Raw genomic sequence first — 24,679 nt, forward strand, 5'->3', positions numbered from 1 at the left:
TACGTCATCCACTAAACATTCGTGTTAATTTGTTTTGGGTTTTAATTCGGAACTGTTATCTTAATTGTACGTTAACGAGCCAATAGAAAAATTCACATTTCTTCTTTTTCTTTTATTAGTTGTGAAATGTTTTCTGCTGCTCTACATGCCTCAACGTGTTTTAATGCACAACTCGCATTCGCCTAAATCTACCCCTAGTATGGATTCATTATGACCTTCAATATTTGTGACAATACATACAATAATACTGAAACACTTTATTGTTCAATTGTACAGACATTTAAAATAAAACAATAGGATATTGAAAAAAATGTCACATGTTTTTTTTTTCATTCGATATTGCCAATGGTCACAACTCATGTATAGCAAATGAATTTGTACAAAACAAGTATAACATACGTCAGAATCGGGACAGATATGCGGTATTATTACAAACCAAAGTGTACGCAATATGTCTATGATCTAAAGTATTAGTTATACATCCACTGGCCACAACAAATATTAACTGTAAAATACAATACGTTATGATAACTTTGATATGTGCAGCGTACAAGTCGGTAGTCAAATTTTAAGGTTAAAAACTATTTTTCTACTTGGTAACTAGCCACAGTTTATCTTATGTGTTCATGCCTGCACTGTGTTGCTCTGATGAGTTCTGTCATGTGTTTTGACACACTCATCGTCACACCAATCGAAAAACTTTAGACCATGTATCTGGCCCTCCCTTAAAGATGTGTTATTATTTGAATAACCATAAATCAATATCATGAATTCTATTTCTATACCATTGATACTCTGTTTACCTTTATAGGAATAACCTTTATATGTGTTTTGCCCTTTTAGCCTCTGGCGAACAGAATATGTCACCCCCGGATAAATGTTAACTCTACTGACAAGGGGAATGTTCTCATGTGTTTCGTTTTCTTTGTAGAGAAGGGTAACATCCTGGGTCAATACGATTGTCTGCTCTTCCAGGATTTGCAAATGCCCACTTAAACTTCCACTTTGATGCGGTAAATACAAGACTACTCCAGATAGAGTAACATGTTTTGAAGTCTTGAAACTTATACCATCTTGCAAACCCTTGTGAGTCCATCCTTGTTGAACCTCAGAAAATCTCTCAACAACGAATGATTTTTGTTCTTTCTTTTGCCGTTGTCTTATTTCTGTCATGAACCTGACCTTTTCCTTGTCAGATAAAATCGTTTCTTGCACTACGTTGGCAGTAAACGAGTCAAAAGACATTCCCGCAAAATCAACAAGACAAACCATGTCTCCAAGTTTCTGTCTTAGGACTTGGTCAGTCACCTCAGTCCCTGACGAAGAGCACGCTTGCTTCGCCCATCTCTTACAAGATGCATACACTTCTTCTGCTGGTGTGTTTGGTGAATCTTTTTTCTTCTCAAGAATCAACTTCAAAGCTTCCGAAGACATGCTCAAAAATCCATCACTCTGTAATACTTGGTCAGTGTTTTTCGATACAAAGGACAGGCAAGGTTGAATCAAATCCTTTTCCCCAAATATCAAAGCTTGGTCAAGAATGACGCAGACATTGTCGATTGCAATTTTTTTTTTGAAGAAATGTGTTGCAGCGGTTTATCAATGGTCGGATGTCGTACTTCTTTGCAGCGTACATGACGGTCATTACGGAATCAGGCATTAACTGTATTTCCCCCGTGTACATAAACCTAACAAAAGGAACAGCATGACTGCAAAAAGGTCTTACTAACAAGTTTTAAATACCATAAACTGTAGGTTTAATAGTATTTGAATACACATTTCTTTATATACTAAATACACGCTATTGAATTATCAATAATTACCGCACCTGACGACTGGTCTAAGGACGTCTACCTCTACATCCGGTATTTTCACCACTCCGGCTTCCGGAAGTGAGCCACAAAACATCGTGTAGAAAACTGGTGAGCGGCTGGCTAGAATGAACTGGTGACATCTCACTTCACGTTTGTCCTCCCCCGCCAGGATAGTGACATCACATAATACGTCATCACTCAGCATATGCGCGTTCGTGACGGCGAACGATTCCTCGTGTTGCCAGGGGTCAGACATACTTGGTAGTTTAAAGTCTACAAATAATTTTACACAATTAAGTGGCAACTATTAAAAATCATTAACAATATAAATGCTTCAGTTTTTCAGAGGACACCATTGATGATCGTTTGCAAAACTGTACACATGGTCAATATTTCATTGCTGTACCTTAATAAATAAGAAAGTAGGTCACAGAGTCACAGTGTCAATGTCGTCCGAACTCAACATTGATGTTCGTTTGCAAAACTGTACATGGTCCAAATTTCATTGCTGGAGCTTTAAAAAAAATAAATAGGTCAAAAGTGTAAGGACCAACCTTGGCCCCAGGGGCATAATTTCAACTGTTTTTGTAGAGGGTCATCATATGATGATCCACAACAAATATCAAAGGTATGAGCCTTGTGGTTACAAACAAGAAGGAAACTCTAGGAAACTTGTAACCCCCGGGGCAGGGCCAGTTTTGACCCCAGGGGCATAATTTGAATAATCATGATTGGGGACCACTAAATGATGCCTTATTCAAAATAGCAAGAGTCTGTGGTTTCAGACAAAAAAATCAACAGTTCCCAATTTAAGTATACCAAACCTGTGACACTTCTGGTCTTTGGCCAATAGAGCTAAAATGGCCTTTGACCAATAGAGCTAAAAATAAACCAACCCCTTTAAACTGTAATTTTGATCTCTTTCAACAAGGAAGAGGAGTGTACAACATAAAACCAACTACCGAACCAAAAAACAAGTTGTCTCTCTTTAATCCTAGACTTGGCTAACTTGGCTAAAATAGCATTTTTTTAATTCTTTCAAGGGACATAATCCAATTATGCGTGGGCGGATCTGGCTGGTTTTCGAAAGGAAACGAGCTCTGATGGATATGTCACTACTGTACAAGTTTCATCGAGATACAGTCAAATGAAGATCCTCGGAATATGAAATATCACTCAAACAACCATTTCCAACAGTTTTTTTTTATGAATGACACACTGTAGTTTATTCCAATTTTACAATAATTCCCAAGACATGTGGTAACGCATTATTTTGATAACGCTTGTACTTTTCCGGTATGCGGTAAAACCCGGGCATAGGTAATAATGAATCCGAGGATAGCTCGCTTAGCAAAATTTATTTCCATTATATAAATAATTTATCATATGTATTTACTAGATTATGAATTATGAATAGTATCATTTGTAAGTTGTAGATAAAATTGTTATTTAATGAATATACATTTATATGTACCTGTTCGCAATCACAATTTGGTGTATTAATTTGATTTGATCAAGGGTCATGTTGGCCTATTTCAAATGTGTATTTTGTATTATTTATGCTATGAATAAATCTTCTTTTTCTTTTTCTTCTTGCACGTCTTCACAAGCAATTGTTTACAGACACACGAACGCACATACGACTTACACATTACCATCGCATAAGCTTTTCTTATTTATTTTGTATTTTGATGACCTTGTTTGTGACCTCTTGACCAACTTTCTTTTTTTGAAGCTACAGCAATAAAATCTGGTACATGTGTACAGTTTTGCAAACAAATATCAATGTTGTCCCCAGATGACATTGACTGTGATCTTTTGACCTACTTTTTTAATTTTGAAGATATTGCAGTGACATTTTGACCATGAGTACAGTTTTGAAAAGAAATAATATTTTTTTCCTCGAAAGACCTCGACTTGGCACCTTTTTAAATAGTTCATGCAACTAATCTGCTTACAATATTTTCTGTCGTCAGATGTTTAACGCGCAACGTTTTCGGCAAACACAAACACAAAACGTGAACTATATGTGTGTTGCCTATTACACATACATACATGCTCTGGATTAAAAATCACCATAAAAGCTATGCCAGTAGAGCATAGGCCCATGAGACTCAGTCTCTTGTTTGTATTTTTATGCACTCTTACTGAAATATTAAATTTACCATGTGTGGATATTGATTTTGAATAAGAGGGTCACCTAAAGATTTTATAACAGAGTTAAGTTCAGAAAGCATGTGTACTCACAAGCATGCTACAATCAGAGGATTTTTTTCAGGTGACAACATGCTCGGCAATATACACTTAACAACTTTTCTAACGCTACCAGTTGCATTTTCGCAATAACTTTAAAACTACCGAAAGGAACTGAATAATATTTTCAGGAAATATAGATTAATACAGAGGACATTGTTTGATATAAAATTTACAATAAAAGAATTCTAAAAGATAACAGATTTTATTAATTATCCAATGAAACCCCTTTTTTTCAAAGTCGCAAATTTAGCCAACTATTCAGTACTCCACATTCTTAACTGTATTCTTGCAAATTTTTAATAAATCAAATTTCGTTTTTATAACCACTGTTATTATTACATTTTAATGTGATTTTATATCTATTTCACCCCCCCCCCAAAAAAAGGACAAATAACTGTTAAATTGCTCATGTGGGCATCGATTTTATTTTTCCAAGAACTCGTTTTTAGAGGTGCGGTGCCCGTGAAACTTGTGCTTACTGGTATGTAATACATGTACTTTCTAAGTAGTCTAAAAATAAACGGTTAAATTCATGGGCATTGACATTTGCATCAGTTATTAGGAAAGACTTTTGAAATGCCGAAACTGTCAAACCAAGAAAGAGCAAGTGCGAGTTACAATGTTGTAAGTGTTCGTTTACTTATTTTTTGCCAGTCATTATAATTTCGTTTTCGATCAAACTTTTAAAAAAAGATATTAAATAATACTTAGGCCATTTTCAGAAACTTGCAAATTTCGTTCATTTTCAGGTTGCAAGAATGCTGAACGTGCCCCGCACATCAGTAATACGTTTGCTTCGTAATTACAGAACGACAGGATTTGTCCGAGACCTGCCACGCCAACCAAGAGGACGAGCTACTACAAGAAATCAGGCAGAAACATTCTGAATACACACCTTCAAGACAGGCGACGTCGAGCTACTGATACATCGAGGGTAACAGTTGGAACGCACGGTCGCCCTATCAGCGCCCAGACTGTGCGTAGAAGGTTTTGGGAAAATGGTGTACGCTGCAGACGCCCATTTCATGGGATTATCTTAACTGATCAGCACAAACTAACCCGTTTACGCTGGGCTCGTCGTCACTTACGGATGATCAGAGCGGACTGGCGGCTGTATTATTTACCGATGAATCACGCTTTAATTAATACGATAAAGATGGTCGTGTACGTATTTTGTTCTTAGCATTCCAAGGACGTTTTCAAGATTGGGGACATTGACTTTCATTTTATTAGTAATTGTATTTATCCGATAAATTTTGCGACTTTGTAAAGTGGGGGTTGCATCGAATAAAATACAAAATCTTCAAAATATGATAATGTCAGTTGTTTGTTTTCCACAAATCACTGTCTAATATATTACTTTAACTGCCCTGAAAATTTCACGCAATTATCCTCAGTAGTTTTTAAATTATTTTGAAAAGGCTACTGGTAGCGTTAGAAAAGTTGTTAAGTGTATCTAAACATCACTAATGAAAGATTATTTAATGTTCATATAGAGTCATTCAATGTTCGAGGGATGGGCCCAGGATAAGTCTAAAATAATAGATAATTTTCTAATGCACCAGTCAATTGTAACCACGGCCCCAAGGTCCGGGAAATAGCGGGAACTTTGACTTCCGGTCAAGCCAAGCCCGGGTAAAATTCCCGTCCTGCGGGGACGAACTGCTAGTAATATCCCAGCCATATGCCCCCGCACCCCAGCGACCCTAGGTAGGCCCATTCCCCGGTATTTTTGGCGGAAAGACAAAACCACCGCATTCACCCGGCACTGCGAGGCCGAGTGGAAGGTAAAAACACGGCCCATTTCCCCAGCTATCCCCGGTATACCCCCAAGACCTTGGGGGAGGGGGGGGGGGGCGTGGTAACAATTGACTGGTGCATAAAGGTTTTGCCGTATCAACTGACAATCTTAAAAAATCCGTCCATGTGCAATTATTTGGACTAGGTCCAGGGTTTTATTTAGAGGGGCCGTAGTCCAAAAAATTGTACGTGAATGATTTTTTTTTGCGATTTGTATATGGATAAGAAGAATCCCGTATAATGCATCAGTCAATTGTAACCACGGCTCTCCCAGGTCCGGGGAATTGCGGGGACTTTGACTTTCGGTCTAGCCAAGCCCAGGTAAAATCCCCGTCCTGCGGGGACAAAGTGATGGTAATATTCCAGCAAAATGCCTCCGCACCCCAGGGACCCTAGGTAAGACCCATTCACCGCTATATTTGGCGCGAAGACAAAACCACCGCACACACCCGGCACTGCGGAGCCACTGGGAAGGTATAAACACGGTCCATTTCCCCGGCTATCCCCGGTATACTCCCGGACCTGGGGGGCCGTGGTAACAATTGACTGGCGCATAACACGTCTATTATTTTAGATTAGAGGGGCCGTAAACGGTCACTTGTTGCTCCTCTATGTGCGCCCCCTCTCCCCCGATACCGAATATATAGGCTTTAAATATAAAATAGGATCACTCGTGCAATACCTTAAATAATAAGAAGCCAGCAATTAAAATCGAAAGAAATGACAGAAGTGTTAATACTTACCCAAAATGGCTAAAGCTAGTTTCGATTTCAAACCGAAAGTATATCAAAGTGTATGGTTAAACCCAACCATATTTATAACAAAGCGATCATTCAACGCAAATTGCAAGCTAAATGCCCACCTTCGGCAAATGCTATTTTTTAATATGCATGATATTAGTCCAAATAATTATACGTTGACGGATTTTTGACACTTTTTGATTTGGCAAATAGGGATAAAAATAATCCCGTATAACACGTCTATTATTTTAGGCTAGCATGATATAAGCTTACAGCTGATTAAATCGTGTTAAAAGTGTCATTTTATTACATATTTAGTAAAAATGCCTCAGTATTTCTCAATCTAAAAAATAACTACAATTAACTAAATGTTTACCTTCTATAAATGTTTTTTTTTCTGTCTGTATGATTTAAAATAAAAGCCATTTAAATCATCTTTAAACTATCAAAAACAGTTTCATGCACCACATTTTAAAATTGCTTCATAATAAATTGATTTCAAAAACTTAAAATAAATAAATAAATAAATAAATAAATAAATAAATAAATAAATAAATAAATAAATATGTCTTTAAGACAGTAAAAGACGCCATGAATAATCGAAATATGACGTCATATTTCCGGATATGGCGTCGCAATTCAAAATAAAGCAAGTTTCGATAATAGTATGGTGGTTTTGTTTTTATTTTTACTGGATATCATCTTCATGGTACATGTAACTTCTTCCTTCATCAGCCAAGTAATTCCTTTTCAACCATTCACCGCCTTAGTAATCATTGACTATTTAGCAACTCATTTTTTCCTTAGCAACCAATTGTTTCTTTAGCTACCAATGACTTTCCTAGCAATCAATGGCTTCTAAGCAAACAATGACTTCTTTAGCAACCAGTGAATACCTTATCAACCAGATTATTCCCTTACATCCACTTACTTCCTTGATAAACAACGACTAACTAAGCTAGCGACTTTCGATAAACCAGTTACCTTAGCAACCACCTTCTTCTTAGCAACAACATTTATCCATAGCAACAAATTACCTACTTATAGACATATGGTTTACTAAGCAACCAATGACTTTTCAGTAACCCCTTACTTCCTCAGCAACCAAGGACATCAAAAGCAAACAATGACTTCCTTGTCAACTGCCTTCATCCATAGAAACCAATAATTTTTGAGTAGTTAATTACTGCCATCCTTGGCAATCATTGACCTCTTTAGAAACCTCTTCCTTCCTTAGCAACTTAAGTTTAAGTTTTAGGGCACATTGTGTCCGATAAAAGTTTAAGGGCTAGGTGAGATTTTCACTAATTACTTCTTAACCCTTCATTCAATTGACTTAATACTGTACACAGTTGTTTACGACCATCTCACAATTGGGATACATATTTTTTGTATCTTTAACAAGGTTTTCACATTTTGAAACCAGGGTATAAGAATTACGTACGTTGTTTTCGGGTGGGCGGCGTCTGACGCACCTTCTTGTATGATATCGAATAAGTTCAGGTAGGTCTAACTTATAGTGACCAAACTTGACACGTATGAGCAGTTTATAGAAACCTAAAATGGGATTACGTTTGATACAAAACATATATATTAGTTGGTACTGAATAATTAGGATTGACATATTGTAACCAAACTTGATATATATGAAGAGTTTATGGAGACCTTTCATGGGATTGAGTTCGGGGACCCTACGGTCAAAGTCAATATCACTGTTAATAAAAAGTATAGCCGTTTGGTACTGAATAACAACAGTTATGGTTGACATACTGTGACCAAACTTGGTTTGTATGAGAAGTTTATGGAGATTTCCATAGTACATGTATTGTATTTGAGGCACATAGGGTCAAGGTCAATTTACTAAAAATCGAAAAACCCCAGTTAAAATGAATCTGACAACGAATGCTGTAATTTATCTATCAATCATTAATAACCTGGTTCGTCGTATTGTGGCGTTTCTTGTTTAATTTTTAATATGACTTTTTTTATTGCTTTTGACAGACACATATCACATCATTATAGCTCAAACTACCATCTAAATGGGCCGGTTTGTAGGAGTAGTTTATGGAAAATTCCATAGGTTTGTATTTGGGGCCCATAGGGTCAATGTCACTTTTACTAAAAAAAAGCAGTTAAAACTGAATCTGACAACGAATGCTGTAGTTCATCTATTAATCATTGATAACCTGTTTTTGTCGTATTTTGACAGGCACATATCACATCATTATTGTGCAAACTACCTTCTAACCGGCCACTGCTTATATATATATATATATATATATATATATATATATATATATATATATATATCGCTTCACATGCTTTAAATCAATAACGGCTGTCTCCTGATTTACTGAAATAAATGCATTGAAAAATTGAGAAATTCTGCCTTCTCATTGGACAAAAGATTATGTTGACCACTAAAAGCCAATGCTGCAGACATTTAATGATGCATATAAAAGTGTGTATTGTTTTGCTTAATTAAATGCTTTTATAAATGTCTAAACTGTTTGATTTTATATTTTCAACACCATTAGTTTTCTAAAAATGGTACTTCGTAAGTTGCACGCTAATCGCAGTTCTTGTGTATCTCTTAATTTTAGGTACGGTACTTCTAAATGACACAACAACGGGACCCGCTTGATCGCTACATAAGTGAGTGTCCCCAGAATCATCAGACCGGGGTGGACACTGGGAGGGCACATACTTGGAATGCGCGGGGGAGCACGCTGAGTGGGGTGACGTCCTTCCTTGTTTCCATAAAGACAACTGGTTGAGCGTCTTATTGGAAGAATTCACGGTAGCGCGGATGCTGGCAGACTTACAGCGCTCGGGATGCTATACGCATTGGCAGGAGGAGCGATATAAAAGACAAAGAGCGCTTCAGTGCGTGTCGTCGGCTATGGAGAATTTACGTTCTATGGAGTACTTTGGTATAATGGATCGACCCGAACGATCGGACATATTGTGCAATAAAGTGTACTCCTTCAAATTTAAATAAAATTCTGTTTTAATGTAAAACTACCGGAGGTTTGACAAACAGAATAACAAAACAACAGTTTTGGAGACTTAATCGGCTCAAAGAATTATATTTTAATATTTATCTGTTTGCTAAAGATTTGTTTAACCAACGACTAAAACATTATTATCCTCACAGATTGACAGTTTTGACATCTTTTTAATGTTTTGTCTCAGAATCAGCTGATTTCGGTATAAATGCCTTCAATTTAGTCATATAAGATAACTCACAATAGAACAAAGCGGCTAGGCTTATCAGCCTCCTCCATTTTTGCTATTCCTCATTAAACCCCCTAAACACAGAGAACTTAGCGGTAAAGCTTATCAACCTCCTCCATTTTCTCTATTTCTCAAATATCCATTGAACCCCCTGGATAACGAGAACCAAGCGGCTAAGCTTATTAGCTTCCACAATTCTTGATATTCCTTAAGTATCCATTGAACCCCCTGAATACCAAGAACCAAGCGGCAGTGGTTATCAGCCTCCTCATTTTCTGCTATTCCTAAAGTACCAATTGAACGCCCTGACAACCGATAAACCAAGCGGCTAGGCTTATCAGCCTCCCCCATTTTCTCCATTCCCTAAGTACACATTGAACCCTCTAAAAGCCGAGAACCAAGCGGCTAGACTTATCAGCCTCCTCCATTTCTGTTATTCCTTAAGTAGCCGTTGAATCCCCTAAATACCGAGAACCAAGTGTCTAGACTTATCAACCTCCTCCATTTTCTCTATTCCTTAAGTACCCAATGCACCCTCTGAATGCCGAGAACAAAGCGGCTAAGCTTATCAACCTCATCAATTTCTGATAATCCTTAAGTATCCATTTAACCTCGTAAACACCTAGAACCAAGCGGCTATGGTAATCAGCCTCCTCCATTTCTGCTATTCCTAAAGTACCCATTGAACGCGCTGACAATCGAGAACAAAGCGGCTAGACTTATCAGCCTCCTCAATTTTTTTTATAAGTTCAGTGATTATTTAAGATTTGAGCGGGTCCTTATAAATTATCTTTGTGTATATGGATTTGCTTTTTTCTTCTTCTTATGATGATGATAGTGTGTTATTACAAGATTTCCAGAGCGACTTCAAAAGGAGTAAAGATCTCTCGTACCACCGCCAATTAAAGTGAAAGTGATAGCCGCACCTGAACGAAAGAACAGTGTATGGATTGGCGGTTCAATTCTTACCTCATTATCGACATTTGCACAACAGTGGGTCACCAAGGCTCAATATGACGAAGAAGGACCAACCATTGTTCACCAGAAATGCATTTGATTTGTTGTCTCTAATTTCAACAGATGTCCCATTCGGAACTCCTCGGCCGTTTTCCATCAAAAACAACCTCGGATGTATGCCGGTACATTAGAGGAAGTAGTTTGTATTTTTGAATGTATGAATGAATTGTAGTGTTTTAACGTGTTTTTTGTATATCTTAGTTTAAATTGATTCTCAGTTCAGTGTAGTATTGCATAAACAATTAAGATTTTCTTGAGTAAAGTCATTAGATCTAACTGCTTAATTGAAAATACTACGCGATCTAATTGCAGCGTAGTTAAATGAAAAGATTTCTGAAATTGAAAACCGTCCATATTCATTTGAGGTTGTTTTGGATGGGAAATGGCCGAGGAGTTCCTTATGCAGATGTCTATGTTTACGGCTTCTTGCACGACAGTTATCGTTTTATAAAACTCATTCGGATTCCATATTTCTGACCGGATGTTCATGTGATGTGACGTAAATAAAAAGCGTTTAAAGATACGCATTATTCTGAATTACACGTTACCATAAATAAGTTCAAAATAAATAATGTATAATATATAATGTATACAATATTATTGTAGATGTCTGTGTATATTAAATTGTCAACTGCAGCTGAACTGATTGTTATTGAAAATGGGGTGAAATACTCCCAAGTTGCATTAACATAAGTATATGATAAACGTTTCCCTTTCACTCCTAGTATGCTTCTAGCCCGTAGGGGCAGCGCCTAAGTTTATATTAGTCTTTACGTTATCGCATGTGTTATTGTTCAATAAAAAGTTAATTGTTCTAATTTCAAAGATTTAGGTTTCAGTAATACTCATGCACTAAACATTTGTGTTAATTAGTTTTTGGTTTTATTTCGGAATTGTTGCCTTAAATGTATGTTAACGAGCCAATTAAAGAATTTACATGTCTTTTTTTCTATTATTAGTTGTGAAATGTCTTTCTGCTGCTCTATGGAACATGCACCAACGTGTTTTAATTCCCAACTCACGTTCGCCTGAACCTACCTCTAGTATAGATTCATAATGACCTTCAATATTTGTGACAATACATACAATCATACTGAAACACTTTATTGTTCAATTGTACAGACATTTAAAACAAACAAAAACAGGATATTGCAAAAAAGAAAAGAAATTGTCACATGTTGTTTTTTTCATTCGATATTGCCAATGGTCACAACTAATGTATAGCTAATAAATGCGTACAAAGTAAGTAAAACATCATTCAGAATCAAGACAGATTTGAGGTATTATTACATACCAAAGTGTAGGCATTGTGTCTCTGATCTAAAGAATTACATTTTTATATCCACTGTCCACAAGAAATAACTGCAAAATACAATCAGTTATGATCATTTTTAAAAACTGCAACGTACATGTCAGTAGTCAAAACTTTAAGGTTTAAAACATATTATGCTAAATGGTAGTTAAAACAGATTTTCTTTTGTGAACATGCCTGCACTATGTTGCTCTGATGCGTTCAGTCATGTGTTTTGACACACTTATTGCCACATGAACATACTAACGTAAGACCATGTATCTGGCCCTCCCTTAAAGATGTGGAATTATCTGACTTACCAGAAATCAATTCGATGAATTCTATTTCTATACCATTAATTCTCTGCTTACCTTTATATAAATAACCTTGATATGATGGTTGCCCTTTGAGCCTCTGGCGAACAGAATATGTCACTCCCGGGTAAATGTTAACTCTATTAACAAGGGGAATGTGCTCATGCTTTTCGTTTTCTTTGTAGGATAGGGTGACGTCCTGGGTCAATACGACTGTCTGCTCTTTCAGGATTTCCAATGGGCCACTCAAACTTCCACTTTGGTGCGGAAGATACAAAGCTACTCCAGACAGAGTAACATGTTTTGAAGTCTTGAAACTTATACCATCTTGCAAACCATTGTGAGTCCATCCTTGTCGAACCTGAAAAAATCTCTCAACAACGAATGATTTTTGTTCTTTCTTTTGCCGTTGTCTTATTTCTGTCAGGAACCTGACCTTTTCCTTGTCAGATAAAATCGTTTCTTTCACTACGTTGTCAGTAAACGATTCATAAGACATCCTCGCAAAATCAACAAGACAAATCAGGTCTCCAAGTTTATGTCTTAGGATTTGGTTAGTCACCTTAGTCTCTGACGAAGAACACGCCCATCTCTTACAATATGCATACACGTCTTCAGGTGGTAGGTTTTGCGTTTCTTTTTCCTTCTCAAGAATCAACTTTAAAGCTTCCGAAGACATACACAAAAACCCATCACTCTGAAATACTTGGTCAGTGTTTTTTGATACAAAGGACAGACACGGTTGAATCAAATCCTCTTCCGCGAATTTCAAAGCTTGGTCAAGAATGACGCAGACATTATCGATTGCAATTTCTTTTTCAAGAAATGTCTTGCAGCGGTCTATCAATGGTTGAATGTCGTATTTCTTTGCAGCGCACATCACGGCCATGACGGATTCAGGCATTAACTGTATTTCCCCCGTGTACATAAAACTAACAAAAGGAACAGCATGACTGCAAAAAAAGGTCTTACTAACAATGAAGTTGTAAATAACATACACTGAAGGTTAAATAGTATTTGAATATTTATTTCTTTATATACTAAATTATTTCTTCATTTAGTAAATACACGCTATTCAGTTATTGATAATTATCGCACCTGACAACTGTTCTGACGACGTCTGCCTCCACATCCGGTATTGTAACCACGCCGGTTTCCGGAAGTGAGCCACAAAACATCGTGTAGAAAACCGGTGATCGGCTTGCCAGCATGAACCGGTGACACCTCACTTCCTGTTTTTCCTCCCCCGCCAGGATAGTGACATCACATAATACGTCAGCACCCAGCATATGCGCGTTCGTGACGGCGAACGATTCCTCGTGTTGCCAGACGTCAGACATACTTGGTAGATTAAGGTCTACAATTTACAGTGAAAACTATTTAGACTCTTCAACAATATAAATGTTTCAGTGGTTTAGAGTGTCAGATACCTCATATTTCAAAGACTTTATTTTCGTTTATGATGTAGGAATAATCAATATCTTTATAGTTTACGATATATTCTCGTCTGTTCGGAAGTTGTGCTTTACGAAAGAAAGTTAAACGTCTTTTTTTATCCAAATGGTGTTTGCGTCCGAACGACGGTATATCTATTTAAACATTTATGAAAATAATTGAGTCAAGATTCAAACCATTCTTTCACAAAGTCATGCGGCCTTCAGATGAGCTATTTTCTTAATTAAGGTATTGAAAAATTGTCGAATTTCCTTCATGCTTACATAGTCAAAATACCTTTTGTCGTAAACTATTATAAATATATATTTACACCATTCCTTAAATGAACTGCTTTTCGGCAATTGCGTTTATCAATCGATGAACGCATCATCTTCGGATATGTTCGGATCGCAATTCATAGCATAACAATATACATGAACACTCTTGATCTTGTTATTGTTTGTATTAATAATATCTGTCATGTGTGTCCGTTCCGGATAGAAAAAAATCGACCCGAGGGCGTTGCCTGCGTTGCCAGGTAACGAGGCTTGCCTTCGGACTCCACACACTTAGACCAGCCCAATTGCGTGCATACCCCCATAATGACATCAACCCCGCAATTCATTCCTTAAATGAAGCAATTATAAAAAAGACACGAGCTATTTATTGTTTTAGCTCATTAATATATAGTTTTCACAAGCTGTCCGGAATGAAACCTAAAATACATTGGTAAAGATATTATAATAAAGAAAACATCTGAGTATATTGTAATGCGACATTGGTGCGGATGTCTAATAGCTTAAAACTGCACTCTCACAGATTAACACGGTTTTGACAACTTTTTGCGAAGCCAATTTATGCGAAAATATCTGGAAACCAGTGACTTAAGGTTGCTGACAAAAAATCAGATCGCAGATGTTCATATTTAAGTTCAAAAAATGATGATTTATGCACTTTTCTTAAACTTTTACTATACCCGTCCCTGCATTTTTTATGATAAACACTTTCGATTTGTCCTTCATACATAAATACACCCAAAACTAGCTCAATCTGATAGTCTGTATCAGGTTTTCCAGTTTCACTGCCTGTCACCCAAGTGCCTGTGCGTCTGTATTTTCTAAGGCGTTTTGGCCCAAAATGCCATTTTTTGAGGTTTTTTTTTTTCAACTAAACCTGGTCTCAAATGGCATTCAAAGCATCAAATGGCGCATTTCTACACATCTTTGCACACATTTCAAGTTCTCGCAGTAAATTTTTCACAAATTTGGACATTTTCAGTGCTCGTAAGATTGCAGACGACTCAATTTTTTTTTAAAAGGCCAAATTTGTGAAAACCAGGAAATAGCATATTTTGATCAACCGGACAAGATAAATGCATTTAATTGTGAAAATTTGCCAGAAATAGTGAAATGCAATACATTTCTTGCCAAAATTGACAATTTTTAAACACAGCAGTTTGGTCCTTTAAGGTTACACACCACCATTGTCATTTCCTCTATAATTCAATGTGAAATGATTATTTTTAGACAACATTTAAAGGCATTTCGAGCGAATGCAGACTATGATAACCATATATTTTCTTAAAGTACAAGCTTTAAATTAAATTTTAAGCCAATAAAAAAGGAGGGTCAAGTTATTCCTAAGAAAAATCTCTCCACTTGAAATAAAAACTCTAAAATTGCACAGTTCGCCATGAAAGTTCTTCCAAAATGACCTATCAACTATAGCCTATAGGGCAGCAGTTTATGCTTTAATCTCTACTCTAAATGATTAATCAAGCAAGAATAGATACTTAAGGTATACACATTTCAGGAATAATGATATTTTTATTTACAGTGTATTGAGCATGTAAAAACATGTCTATCAATCATAAGAACATTTTTTTATTGAGAATTTTCCAACGGAAGTACATATGACGCAATGGTGACGTCATACCTTTAGTAACGCTTTTAGCCATAAAACATCAATTTTCGAACGGAAACATGAAAATCTGCGATCTGATCTTTTGTCAGCAGTCTTGTATCACTGCAGATATTTACGCAAAAATTTGCTAATTCCAAGACAAGAAATGGAAAACCTGTAAACACGGTATATCTGTGAGAGTCCAGCTTTTAAAAAATTATTCAAAGTAGCAAACTAAAACGGTTACTATTTTTGCACAAAAGCTGCAAATGCAATGCAATTAATTAAGTGATATTTTTTTGTAAAATTTAAGACTTCATAAAGAGTTAAGTTAAGAAAGCTTGTGTATTCACATGCATGCCACAAGCGGCTTTAGACGGGGGCGCATCTGGCGCGCGCCCCCTCTTAAATGGTAGAAATTGACTTTTTTATATCAATATCCAAGTATATATATAAATATTGCACATGAATGCATATTTCAGACTAAAATGTGTCTTTCTTTGCTTGGGTACGACTTCAAGCCCCAATTAGCCAATTAAAACCGTGTATTGGTCGTATTCTTTGGGAAGCGAGTATACTTTCTTTTTTGCACTTCCAAAGTGCGCGCCCTCTAACGCGAAACCCTAGACCCTCCTCTGCATGCTACAATCATACGATATTTTTTCAGGTGACGACATGCTCGGCAATATATCTAAGCATCACTAATGAAAGAGTTTATACATACAGAATCATTCACAAATAATGATCGAGGGATGGGTCCAGGATAAGTCTAAAAGAATATATATTCTTCTAATGCACCAGTCCATTGAAACCACAGCCCCCTCCCCCCCAAGGTCCGGGGAATAGCGGGTACTTTGACTTTCGGTCCAGCCAACCCCGGGTAAAACCCCGTCCTGCGAGGACGAACTGCTGGTTGTCTCCCCGCTAAATGCCCCCGCACCCCAGGGACCCTTGGTAAGGCCCATTCCCTGCTATTTTTGGCGCAAAGACAAAACCACCGCAATTACCCGGCACTGCGGGGTCAATAGGTGGAAGGTAAAAACACGGCCCATTTCCCCAGCTTTCCCCGGTATATCCCCGGACCTGGCGGTGGGCGTAGTTACAATCGACTGGTGCATAAAGGTTTTGCCGTATCAACTGAAAATTGTAAAAAAACTCGTCCATCTGCAATTATTTGGACTAGGTCCAGGATTTTATTTAGAAGGGCCGTAGTCCAAAAACGTGGAGGGTGTTTTTACGATTTTTGATATGGTTTAGAAGAATCCCGTTTTACACGTCTATTATTTTAGACTAGAGGGGGCGTAACTTCACTTGTTGCTCCTCTATGTGCGCCCCCTCTCCCCCGATGCCGAATATACAGGCTTTGAATATAATATAGGATGTCACTAGTGACATACCTTATTTAATAAGAGTTAAAAGATATTAAAATCTAAAACAATGACAAAATATTAATACTTACCCAAAATGGCTAAAGCTTTAGTTTCGATTTCAAACCGAAAGTATATCAAAGAGTATGGTTAAACACAACCATATTTAAAACATAGCCATCATGTGAAAACATATTCAAACAGTCAGGGTTGCTATCTTTTGAAGACAGATGCTATTATCATCTTTACTTGTTTTCAAAAGCATGAAATGTTTGACTCCTTCGTACTTCACAGAATTGTTAACATTTGCAAAAAATGAGCACTATACTTTTCGTTCTTCAGAAAACAAGGATCTTTTTGTTGTAAAACCTAGAACAAACTATATCAAAAATACATTTGCCTATAGAGCAATGACAATTTGGAATTCTCTTCTTACATACATTAAATGTCAAGATAAGCTACCAGCCTTTAAACGTGCATAAAAAGGCTACTTATTGGCAGAATAATATTATCACTTTAATCTTGACACTTTATTTAATTCACATTATAATAAGTAGTTCATTGTTTACATGAATTGTGTTACTGTCCATATATGACATTCTTGCAACAACTTGTAATGGATACTACCAAATGTGTAAATGTTGAAAATATATTGATTGAATTTGGTTTTACTGAATATATATCCATTATTTACAGGATGATTTTTTAATCATCATATTGAACTGAGTTGAGTTTGTCGAAGAAATGTTGAATACAAGTATAATTATGTTGAATTTCATGAGAAAAGTATGATAGTGATAGTGTGATTGTATGTTTTGAATGTTGCTTAATATGTAACTAAGTATATGTGTTTTTGTAATACTTTTTGTGTGAAGGCAATGCTGGAAATAAGTAGTATGTCTGTAGTGATTGTACACCTAGTATGTTACCTTCGTTAAATAAAGTTGTTATTATTATTATTATTATTATTATTATTATTATCATTCAACGCAAATTGCAACTAAATGCTCACCTTCTCCAGAAGAAATCAATATGCATGGTCTAAGCTTATAGCTGATAAAATCGTGTTAAAGGCGTCATTTTATCAAATTTAAGGGGAAAAATGCTTCAGTATTTCTAAATCTAAAACATCATTTACTAAATATTCACTTTATGTAAATGCCTTTTCATTATGTATGATTTAAAATTAAAGCCATTTAAATAATATTTTAATTGTAAAAAAAACAGTTTCAACATATTTCAGATTTTTCAAGATTTATTTAGATCATGGGTTATTACAACCATGTGATCAGAACAATAACACTTTAACAAACAATTAATTAAACGTATATATATGTAAACAAAGTAGACATATATTACATACAGTTTCCTATAATAGGAAATACTAAGACAAATAAGTCGTATTGGTTTAAAGGAGAATGACTATTTGACATTCGATAAAATGGACTTACAAAATATAGCCAATTTAATAAGTTCTTTTTTAAGCACAAATCCACCAAATTCTAAAATTGCCACAACAATGCCCACTGCAAAATAACTGTTTATTAGAGCTATTTTGTGTCACTTCGATCATTGAGATCGACAAACTATTATCGCTCTATAGCGAAAGAAATAATTGTACTGGACACGTTTGTATAATAATAATAATAATAATAATAATAATAATAATAATAATAATAATAATAATAATAATCATTAATTAAAAACAGCAACAACAATAATAACAACTACAATAAGTTTCAGTCCTATAAATGTTTAAAACAACATTCGGCTATGAAAAGTATCCTCTCTCAACTCAAAAAACATTTCTGTATCCACTCATTCGGTTTAGAACAAGAATTTACTACAGGCAATTACTAGAAATAGGGAACCGGAACATAAAACAAGTCAATGTTAGAAAATCAAAATAATGTAATATACACTATGTTAGAAACTATGCGATGAAATTCCATTCTTTTTTTAATGTTTTATTTTTTACTATTTCCAAACATTTGTCTTTTGTCTTTTGTCGCATACTTTGTATAGGAAAAGTATTGTGTTTTCATTTGAACTTCTGTTAAAAATCGGTGTTTGACATTTACTACGGTGTATCTTTTTTAAAACATGCGATATGTATAGTTGCATCAGCCTATCCTTTTTAGGCCTTACTTTATGAAGTACTGTACAAACTGGAAAGGTCGCGTTTCCATCTTTGGACATTTTCAAAAGTCATGGGGCGGGATTGCATTGACCTTTATAGATTCCGTACAAAACAGACATAAATAGATTGCAAATTTTGAAGCATGTGCATTTCTCGTGACCATGTGCGGAGATGTTGAGCGGAATCCCAGCCCTGGGTCAGAGCAACGGACCACTTGTCAGCAGAAGCCGTCCATACTACAGGACCGGGCGCGAAGCTCAAAACAGTGTCAGGGGCCCCGAACTTACAAAGAACAGGAATCCAATGCGTAGTTATGAAATAAGATACGTCAGATACGAGTTCATATGTGTTTTGTAACACTCGGAATACCTCTATTAAGCATGGATGCCACTAAATAAGTGCATATGCATAACAAAAAAGGACTTCACGACCATGTAAATGAATCGACTTTTTTCCGTAGGCTAAAAAACAAAATGTGTTACTCTGCGCACTGATTGATTGAATAGCAGGCCATAAACGTTTTTTTTTGTATTTTGTAGCGCTATTGTTATATACCCTGTCGACTTTACATACAAAGGTTTGCACAAGTGCGTTAAATTGTTTAGTTAGTTTAAACATATTTATTTTACAACAATTTTGAAACAAGTTATTACAACATCATATTAATCACTCTCGTTGGCACGATTTGACGCAAGCGTTGTCTTTTGTTGTGGGGGAAACCGTAGATCCCGGAGAAAAACCCACGTGTTCGGCTTGTCCACATACCAAATTCACATGCGCCCAAGCCGGGAATCGAACCTGGGTCGCCTAGGTGAGAAGGGAGTGCGCTATCCACTGCGCTTACCGGAATTCTTTGCATAGTGTATAGTATGTGTGTCCGTCTATTTCCTTTCATACCTTAAAATGAGTATTTCATAAACTAACTGCGAATTGATGAATATAATTAAAATAAGAGTGTTTGTTATAATGTTTAGCTGGGAGAAATATAGTTCGATAAGTTAAGGAAAAGCTTTGCTATGTCGCTGAGGACTACAAAGCGGAAATGTCCACAGCTTCCGACTTTGTCACCGTTTCTTTCCAGCTGTCTGAAGGAAAGTCGGTGACCATGGACAACGAGAAATTACGGTGCGGGGAAGTGCTGTTTAACCCTTCTCTGACAGGTATTTTTCTTTATATAGAGTGTAATACTATCGAATCAAGCCGATAAATGTATCATTTTACATCATACTTTCGCCAGCCACAGATAGGTAGATCACCACGGCCAAACATAAACAGGTACGCGTATGGCACTACTTTTATTTCCACTACGCACACAAGAGTTCCAGCGTGAAATAAATTTATTACTATATTTGTGTAACTGCGGTTGGGAAAAAAGCCTGCATCATGGCCGCTCGCGAGTGAAATGGTCATCCCAACCCTCGCGCAGTGTGTTCTGCGGAAACTCGGTTAACTTCGTTTTCTTCAAAAACCCACGCTTTGGTTGGGACGAACCGATCTTACATTCTCGGCTATGGACTCTACTTAAAATCATGGATAAGCCTTGGTCTATGTACAGTACAAATTAGATTTGTATGAAGACAATCAATTCACATAATGTAATTTTTAGACTATCTGCGCATGCGCGCAGGTAGTCTTAAGACCGCAAACTCAAAAGAACTACTTCTATTCATGTCGTTTTAACCCATTTTTTTGTCTCAATACGCTCTATGTTTAGTAGCAGAATGACGTTGAAACCATATAAATAGATTATCCGAGTACGAGTTCTTGCTTGTTCGGCTATTTCCGCGCTGTATTTCTGTATTCCGGCGTTTTATTTTTAGCAGAATATAACTATTTATAGATCGTTATACTTATCAGATTAGTGTGGGTCAAAATAATAGATGTTCTGGTAGGTAGGTAACATACTGATATTCACTCTGAGTTCAGACCAAGATGTTTTAGAAATTATTACCGACCGCAAGTGTACCATCGCCTGCAGGGTTTGTTATTATAACCTTGTGTGACCATGAAGCACGCTTATTTGTAAGGGTGTATTTCTAATATAACTTTTATGAGATAAGAAACAAAAATGATTGTCTGAAAGTCAATATAGTTGTATCCCAGGTTTCGCGTTGCTAATGCTTCAAATACGATGATTTGCCTGCTATACAAAAACAAAATACTATTCATTCTATGATTTTTAGGCATATACTTTTCTAATAAGATGTTCACATTTTTTGCGTAAAAGCTTCGTTCCGGTGTATTCTTGGCATAGTTTTGGACATTAGACTTACAATTTATTCTAACACACATTCCCTGATACGACAGTGAGTTATGCATACTTTTGATGAAGCAAAGTAGTTCGGATTTAACCTGTAAAACACCCAAAGAGTGCGAAGCATTCATAACAGCACTAGTATTATTTCTACACAGATACTTACATAAAACATAAATAACATTTATTTATCAATAATACTTGAAAAGGTACAATCATATTCCCATTCTTAGAACAGACAATTACCGATAATCTAGAAATAGTTTCAACTACATTAACTGACTGATTTTTTAAAAATAGTTTCTACATACATTAACTGACCACATGTTTGCCCTCACCGCGGGAAAACGACAATCTGATAAGCTCTCCATTTTCAATCGGATTATTGCTAAAGTTATTCGTAAAAATAAAATTATTTTTCTTAAACAGTTAAAACGTGTATGTTCATACAACTTGCATAACGTATGATATATAATCAAAGCACTGAAAATCTTTAAAAGCGATTAAAAGGGGCATGCATTGTCAGGGGCGTAGCCAGCGTTACGCACTTACGCATGTGCGTAACATTAATTTGAAAAATGAAAGGTCGAGGGCTAAGCTAAAAATTGATATCAGAATAAAAGGAAGAGCAGCCAAAGAAAACGTTGCTTCCTTGTGATAGATCGCTTTCTGAGCCGAAATCAATCACTTGGTAACTACAAAGTCGGCGGCCTCGAACCTATTAATCCCAACAAATACACCTCAGAGCCCCACACCCTCCCCCTTTAGTGCGTAACATTCGGTAAAGTCTGGCTACGCCTCTGATTGTGTCTTTGAGTACATGGAAATACGTCGACTTAAGTGATAAGCTGTGCATCTTGAATGGAATTATTGCTGAAGTTGTTTGTAAAAAAATGATTTTCCTTAAACAAAACGTGTATTTTCATTAAAGGAAATGATATGATGTATTGTATTTTCCTATAGTATGATATCTATTAAAAGCAACGAAAAATCTTTAGCATGCATTGTCACATTAAATACATGGGGGGGGGGGGGGTTACGACGATTGAAGTGACATTTACATAAACAAAATGACACAAGACGCCATAAAATAGGTAAAGATGTTGTTTCCTCGCCCAGTGTGGGCAAAAGCGCTCTTGGCCCTCGGCACATTTTTCACTTTTATCAATGTGCCCTTCACCCATTCCCATAGTTCAAATAAAATTTGTAGCTCTCACATATTTGCCCGCAGATAGTCTTTCAGCGCCAGGCGCTTTGATTTTATTCCGGGAAACCCAACCATTTTTTTATCATTTAATGGATGAAAGAATCTGACTCACAGAAAAAATAAGTTATAGTTCTCTGATAATCATAATGCGAATTTGGTGATCCCATTTATTTTTCTGTACAATTTGAAAAAAAGCAAAACGTTAAATTCAACCACAAAAAGTATTCAAATTTTCGCATGTCATTAGTCTATGATTCGTTCAATTTCGACGATTACAATCGCAGTAAATGTTAAATACTTGTTTGTTTATCGTTACACAAATACTGCAGCATGTATTCAATATCGGGAATAGTTTTTTCAAAGATTGCTTTCGTTTTTTATCAATTAGACCAACATATCAACATACGATTGAAATATAAGGGGATTTATCACAGCTAAGCAGCAAAAATGTCCCCTCTCTATTATCCAAAATATTGATGACTTTGGTAGAAGTGGTTCCGTTAACATTCGTCAATTAAGTTTAAATTATACACGAGCGCGAAGGGCGAGTTATGTCTTATTTCAACAACGAGGGCAGTGGGTGTAGTTTTGTTACTTATAATTTAGAACACTAGTTAAGTAGTTCTTTAGATATTAATTTACAGATGTTGAGCAGCCTACCATCAGTGAGCTAGTATACACTACGATATGGAAGACCGACATCCACTGCCATGGAGATCGCTGCTGTAACCTTATCCTTGCTGGGGATCTACAATGTTTCCAGGTAGGGGATATGGAGGTGGCGGGATGTGTGTGTGTGGGAGGGGGGGGGGGCTTTAATGTATACGTTTAGTTATCACGACCCAAGTAAGAGTATCAGTTTTGGGAGGTTGTGGAGCTAATGTAACCCTGGCTTGGTCTGCCCTGGTTCTGGTTGTTCAACTAACACCATGGTATATAACCCATCCAAGGAACAAACTTTTTATTGTTCAAACCGGAAAATTGCAAGTATATAAGAGGTACAGCGAGGTATCGAGTTGACACTTAGGTGTTTTGCTATTAGAAATACAGGACATTCGCCACTATTCCCCACTACAACCACCACGGCCATCATCATCATCATCATCATCATCATCATCATTTATCATCATCATCATCATTATCATCATGAGCAGCAGCAACAACTAAATTAACACTTATTAACAAAACGGCGATTTCATATTTAGTCATTATTGTACAATTCATACTTATGTTTGAGGGTCAATCCAGAAGCTGAACCTTTTAATGCGGCAGACAAATGCCCACTTTAGACCGTACTATTCGTTTTGCTCAGCGACAAAAAAGGATGTAACCCGCCACCGACCACACTCCTTCCCTATTTTGTACTAAATTTCTACCAGAATTCTGCGTATCAAAATATATTTAGCGAGTCTGTGTGCTGTGTAATTCAAAAATTGAGTGTCTGCATACAGCGTACCACCCTCCTGAGTCCCGAGTACCCATTGAAACCCCTGCATACAACTTAACAAGCGGCTGGGGTGGTCGGTCTACTGCATATCTGCTATACCGTAAGTACAGTAAACGTTTTAGTTTTCTGCTATTCCTTAATTAGCCGTTGAATCCCCTGAATACCGAGAATCAAGCGCCTAGGCTTATCAGCCTTCTCCATTTCTGCTATTCCTTAAGTGCCTGTTGAACCCCCTTAGTACCGGGAACTAAGCGGCTAGGCGTATCAGCCCCCTCCATTTCTGTTTTTTTCTTTAGATCAGTGATTATTTAAAATTTGAGTTGTTCCATATAAACTATATATGCGTTTATGGATTTGCTTTTTTCTTCTTATGATAGTGCGTTATTACAGGATTTCCAGAGCGACTTCAAAAAGAGTTAACATCTCACGTACCACCGCCAATTAAAGTGAATGTTATAG

The 24,679-nt window shown here is 36.5% G+C and overlaps 1 protein-coding gene and 1 pseudogene across 1 annotated transcript; both read right to left on the reverse strand.

The window, feature by feature from the left end:
- Window positions 1-261: 261 nt before the first annotated feature.
- On the reverse strand, window positions 262-6,632 carry LOC128232413 (BTB/POZ domain-containing protein 2-like; annotated as a pseudogene).
- A 5,333-nt stretch (window positions 6,633-11,965) lies between these two features.
- LOC128232415 (BTB/POZ domain-containing protein 2-like) lies at window positions 11,966-17,284 on the reverse strand. The gene is made up of 3 exons (XM_052945942.1): window positions 17,265-17,284; window positions 13,568-13,826; window positions 11,966-13,401 (listed from the first exon to the last, which is right to left on the reverse strand). Exons 2-3 carry the CDS (start codon window positions 13,807-13,809, stop codon window positions 12,378-12,380), a joined length of 1,266 nt encoding a protein of 421 aa, XP_052801902.1. The 5' UTR covers window positions 13,810-13,826; window positions 17,265-17,284; the 3' UTR covers window positions 11,966-12,377.
- Between the last annotated feature and the right edge of the window lie 7,395 nt (window positions 17,285-24,679).

The sequence above is a fragment of the Mya arenaria genome, chromosome 4, assembly GCF_026914265.1.
Source record: "Mya arenaria isolate MELC-2E11 chromosome 4, ASM2691426v1".
Classification (NCBI taxonomy): domain Eukaryota; kingdom Metazoa; phylum Mollusca; class Bivalvia; order Myida; family Myidae; genus Mya; species Mya arenaria.

Coding starts and splice junctions, on each gene's coding strand:
- LOC128232415 (XM_052945942.1), bottom strand. CDS start 13,809: ATGTCTGACGTCTGGCAACACGAGGAATCGTTCGCCGTCACGAACGCG. Junction 13,402..13,567: donor GTCGTCAGAACAGTTGTCAG/GTGCGATAATTA, acceptor TCCTTTTGTTAG/TTTTATGTACACGGGGGAAA.